The sequence below is a fragment of the Myotis brandtii genome, unplaced genomic scaffold (genome assembly GCF_000412655.1).
Source record: "Myotis brandtii unplaced genomic scaffold, ASM41265v1 scaffold244, whole genome shotgun sequence".
In the NCBI taxonomy this organism is placed as follows: Eukaryota; Metazoa; Chordata; class Mammalia; order Chiroptera; family Vespertilionidae; genus Myotis; species Myotis brandtii.
In genome coordinates, this window is record NW_005359225.1 from 3,775,360 (window position 1) to 3,780,840 (window position 5,481).

Here is a 5,481-nt window from a genome sequence, read left to right on the forward strand (position 1 = left end):
GCTCTAACCCATAGGCTGCCCATGCGCCCCAAGTCCTCAGGCTGGTCCCAAAGCCCTGCCCGGTCACCAGACCCAGCGCCCCTCCATGCCCCTGGGGAGGGCTCAGAGGGCTGGGGCAGGAATGAAATGTCAGAGGCACAACAGCCACATCCCCTGTCCCACCCCTGGCCCCTGCGGGGTGACCTGAGCCCATGGGGAGGGCTGTGCAGCTGCTCATCTCCAGACAGGCAGGGAGCTGTGATCTTGAGGCTTCCGGGAGCAAAATGGGGGTCCCAAGGCCCAGACTTAAACCAGCAAGGACCCACTTAGGCGCATTCACAGACACGCACCGCCTGGAGCCCTGCCGCCCTCCAATTACGTACCTTCTAATTACCCCAAACCGGCACTTACCCCCGTCTAGCCCCCAAGCCTCTGCTTACAGCCACCGCCCCAGCCCCACACTCAGCCAGACGGAGCCCCCAAAGGGCCTGCCCCGTCAGGCAGCCGCCAGCCAGCTGCCCCCCCTCAGCACCCCCTTCCCACCAGGACTCCAGCATCTCAGCCCTGAGCCCTGGAACCTCCATCACAAAGCAAGTTCAGACCAAAGCCCCTGGGCTGGGTGGGGGTCTGGGAAGGCTCCATCCCCACCCCCTGCTGGTCCTGGAGGCCAAGCAGTCGGTGACTTCCCAAAGCCTGCACCTCCCAGGGCTTCCCAGAGGGGGCAGGAGGGCAGACCGAGGCCCTGGGAAGCGCAGTGCCACAGCCAGGAGCCTCCCCACCTGCCCCCTGCTCCCGGCAGAGAAGCCCTGGGGCCCCAGGGGCAGAGAAGGAAGTGAGCTTGGAGGCCACTCCTCCCAGAGCAGAGCCTCCTCGCTGGGGCCCCCACCAACTCCCTTGGGGACGCAGGCCCCTACTTCACCTCCAGGGGCCTCAGCGTCCTCCCAGGGCACGGCTGGCTGTCGTGAGGTTTAAATGAGGTAAAGAGGAGCCTAAAGTAGGTCGTGGGAGTTCCTCCCCCCAGGCCCTGCTTTCCGGAGGCACCTCCTGCCCAGGCAGGTAATTAAGCATTTGTTTGCTTGCGTATCTATTGTTTGCCCCCCCACCAGACAGCAGCTGGGCAGGGACGCTGTCTCATTCACCACAAAGCCCTCCCCAGCCCACGTCTGGGGCAGGAGGCCTCTACCCAACAGGCTCCCAGGAGCAGGGGCTTCCTCACACTCGGCCCCGCCCTGCCCTCCAAAAATACCCAAACATTTAGACCCAGAAATTCCCTGGAAGAAGGTCAACTAACAAAGCCACCCTGACGAGGGCCCTTGAGGCCAGGGAGCACCAGGGAGGCGCAGCCCCGGAGGCCAGAGAGAAAGAGGAAGCCGCGCCCCCGCCCAGGCCGTGGCAGCTTCCCCTTTCCCAGAACTGAAGCCACGGGGTCAGGGCACCCAGCCCCTCTCCAGCCTCACCCCGGCCACCTTGTCATCGCCACCAAACCCTGAAGGTCTCCGGGCCTCATGCCCACCCCAAGACCACCTACCTCCCTGGCCTCCAGCTCAGCCCCACCTGCAGCCTAGGTGTCTGATCTGAGGTCCGGCCCCAGCCCCACCCACTCCAGCTGCTCTGAGCGGCTCCGGCTGGGCTGTCAGTGCCCCACACTCGCCTCTCTTACCCCAGCGCTGGTATCTGCTGTTTCTTCTGCCCAGAAACATCCTCCCGTCAGCAGGCCAACACCTACTCTTCCTTCAGAGCTCAGCTCAAAGGCACTTCCTCCTGCAGTAATCATCCTGTGTGCGACCATCCTGTTTACCCGGCCCCTTCCCCAGCACAGGCCTGGCCGGTGCGGGGAGAAGGCGCTGAACCTAGAACAGGCGCTCTCAGGAGGGCCAGAGAGCGGGCTGATGACTAAGGAGCCCACAGCTGGGGGTCTGAACCTGGAGCTGAGCCCCTGGGCTCACTTGGGGGGAACCAGCCTGACTTGCTTGCTCTTCGCTGGATCTATGGCCGTGGACCTTCCCCCACCACACAGAGAGCTGATGAGGGAATTCACGTGCACTACTCAGCGCGAGACCCGGAACAAAGCTAGCTCCTAATGAGCAGTGGTGTGCCTCAGTTTGCCCACGTGTACATTGGGGAGGGGGGACAGCACGCACTGACAGGCAGGTGTAAGGTATAAACGAGACTCTCTTACTGACTATAATGCTCGGCACAGACTCCGGCACACAGGAGGTGCCGGGCTGGCCATGGGGAGACTCCGGGAGGTGGGAAGGTGCAGAAGGGGGAGGGTCTGGGAAGGCAATGCCCAGGTCACACCAAGCCCGGCTGCAAGTTGAGAAGCTTGTGCTAACCTCCACCCCCCACCCCCACCCCAGGGCCTACGGGAGCCTAGAGGGTTAGCTGGGGAGGAACAGGAATGGAACAACTGTGCCTCAGAGGGCTCCCTGCCAAGTGAAGCCGGACACGGAGTCGGAGCTGGAGGAAGGTGCCCACCTGGGGCAGGGAGGGGAGGGGGATTCTGTTCCCCAGCTCTAGGGCCTGAGGACCACCCTGCAGCCTCCAGAGGCTGGGGTTGCCTGGAAACACAGCTGGATACGGTCCCCTCAGCCCCCTCAGCGGCAGCTGCACCAGAGGCGGGAAGACAAAGGCCGCCCATCAACAGAGAAATCCAGGTTAGCGAGGAGCCCGGTGGTTCCCTGGCAACTGGGGCTGAAGTAGGGCAGTGCCCGCAGTGGGCGGCGGCGAGGACAGCTAGGCGTCTCCTCCTTCCCATCCTCCATCCTCACGAGGAAGGTAAACGGCCCTCGTTCCCTGGAGCCAGGCCCTCCTCCTGTGCTGCCTCCACTCCTCACAGGAGAGATGAGCACCCCTTTGCACCCCTGGGTAGACTGCGGCCATGGAGGCTGCTTGTACGATCACACGGGCGTGAAGGGGTGGAGCCCAGGTCTGTCTGACTCTGCTGCCCACCTCACTCCTGGCCCCTTCCCTGGAGCCAGTGCGGGGCCTGGCACACGGCACCTGTTCTCGGGCGTCCACCAACCCGGTGGCCGAGGCCAGGCCGGGGGTTGTCACCTGGCACCCAGATGGGCCTCAGGGAAAAAGGCACTGCCCCCTCCCAGGGAGCCTCTGGGCACCTGAGGTTTCTCTGCTTCTGTACTCATCTGCACTGCTCTCCTCTGTCCCAGCTCCAGGGAAAGGCGCTGTGAGGAGGAGGAAGCGCAGGGAAGCTGGGAGTTCTGGAGGGGGTGGCAGGGGAGGAAGAGGGGGTTGAGGGGGAGCAGAGGTGCCAGGGTGAAGCTCCTGGGGCTGCTGACAGGCTGGGGCCCAGAGACCTGCAGAGGCTGCCTCAGGGCCACTCAGCGAGAAGGGCACCCAATTCCCACCCCTTCCCGGCCTTGGGCAGCCGTGATGTCCCCACTCACAGCCCTGGAGTGAGGACTCCATGCACTGCTAGCTAGCCTCTAACCCTGCTCCCTGGCCCACCCCGGGCCGGCCTGCTTCTCCCCTACCAACCCGGTGGCCGAGGCCAGGCCGGGGGCTGTCACCCGGCACCCAGATGGGCCTCAGGGAAAAAGGCACTGCCCCCTCCCCGGGAGCCTCTGGGCACCTGAGGTCTCTGCTTCTGTACTCATCTGCTCTGCTCTCCTCTGTCCCAGCTCCAGGGAAAGGCGCTGTGAGGAGGAGGAAGCGCAGGGAAGCTGGGAGTTCTGGAGGGGGTGGCAGGGGAGGAAGAGGGGGTTGAGGGGGAGCAGAGGTGCCAGGGTGAAGCTCCTGGGGCTGCTGACAGGCTGGGGCCCAGAGACCTGCAGAGGCTGCCTCAGGGCCACTCAGCGAGAAGGGCACCCAATTCCCACCCCTTCCCGGCCTTGGGCAGCCGTGATGTCCCCACTCACAGCCCTGGAGTGAGGACTCCATGCCCTGCTAGCTAGCCTCTAACCCTGCTCCCTGGCCCACCCCGGGCCGGCCTGCTTCTCCCCTCAGAACTGCCAGCAGGCCTGGGGGGCTCGGTGGGGTGACGTGGGCGGGTCGGGCTGAGGGGGCTAAGGCAGCGGTTCTCAACCTGTGGGTCGCGACCCCTTTGGCGGTCGAACGACCCTTTCACAAGGGTCGCCTAAGACCATCCTGCATATCAGATATTTACATTACGATTCATAACAGTAGCAACATGACAGTTATGAAGTAGCAACGAAAATAATGTTATGGTTGGGTCACAACATGAGGAACTGTATTGAAAGGGCCAGAAGGTTGAGAACCACTGGCCTAAGGAAAGGGCTGAGGCAGCCAGCCCAGGCCTACCCAGCTGCTGCGGTCGGTCGGTCTGCGTGCAGTACGGATGCTATCCCTGCCCCTTCCCTGGGCGGAGACAGTTGTCTCTGGGGCAGAGCTGGGACTCCCCAACAGCATTTACTGCAGACCTCACTCCCTTTCCAGCCGAATTTCCCCGAACCCCTCAAAGGCAGGGTTCCAGGCGTCACACAGGAGGAGACCGAGGCTGCGTAGGACCCTGTAACAACCTGCTGCCGAAGGAGACAAGGGTTAGCCCCTCCCCTGGAGTGGGAGCGGGCAGCAGCCACACCACCCAGGCGTGGCATCCCCGCTGCTCCTGCATGTCCTGCTCTGCCACCATCCGTCACTCAGCACCCTGGGCTTCCTGCTCAGGCCAGGCAGCGAGGCTGGGCCACCCTCGGCTGTCTCGCTTGGCCCTCAGGACAGGATGGAAGGGGCCTGGGAGGGCTGGAGGGCACCGCACCGCACTCCGGTCCTGCTGTGGCTACCTCCTCCTCTGAGAAGCCACCTTTGCCTCCCGCGCTGGCCACACAGCGGGTACCGAACCACTCATGTGCCAGGGCAGCCCGAGTCTGCTCAGCACCGGCCTTGTTCCATCACCCTCACCTGGCCGCGGGGGAGTGAGACTGAGGGGAGACCGCAGCCCCAGCCTGCGCCCTTCTCCATCTCCTCCCGACGTAGGTTGCTGGGGACAGGGACCTTCCACGGTCACCCAGTGGCGCGGGAGTGGGCAAGGGTGCTGTAGGGACCCCAACATCAAGCCCAGCAGCCGGGTGGCGGCGCCGTGGCCTCCCCAGGAAGACCCCGGGTGCCCATTTCCCGACCCTATGCCGTCCCCTGTGCACCTGCTCCGTGCTGGCTGAGCCACAGTCAGGAGGTGAAAGCGCTGAGCAGTCAGGACCTGCCCCACGTCTCCGAGCCTCAGTTTCTTCCTCTACAATTTTGGGCAGCTGACCTCTGGGGGTGGCTGGAGGACCCAGAGTTCACTGGGGAACAGTGGTTCTTTTTACAATCAGACCTCAGCCCAGGAACCACCTCCAGCAGGAAGCCTTCCCTGTCAGGGTGGGCCACCACGTCTCCCCTCAGTTTCTTCCTCTACAATTTTGGGCAGCTGACCTCTGGGGGTGGCTGGAGGACCCAGAGTTCACTGGGGAACAGTGGTGCTTTTTACAATCAGACCTCAGCCCAGGAACCACCTCCAGCAGGAAGCCTTCCCTGTCAGGGTGGGCC

General features: G+C 63.9%; 1 protein-coding gene across 3 annotated transcripts in view; it reads right to left on the reverse strand.

Annotated features, from left to right (window-relative positions):
• Positions 1-3,619, reverse strand: part of RELT (RELT tumor necrosis factor receptor) — an 11,888-nt gene extending 8,269 nt beyond the window's left edge. Inside the window, exon 1 of one of the 3 annotated variants that reach the window (XM_005867099.2) lies at positions 3,572-3,619. In XM_005867099.2, coding sequence (XP_005867161.1) covers positions 3,572-3,596 — 25 coding nt within the window. In that variant the 5' untranslated portion in view covers positions 3,597-3,619. Of the gene's footprint in view, positions 1-162; positions 413-1,639; positions 2,419-3,571 lie in introns of those variants that run through there. The other 2 variants (XM_005867098.2, XM_014540443.1) reach the window with 2 other exon arrangements.
• Positions 3,620-5,481: the final 1,862 nt, after the last annotated feature.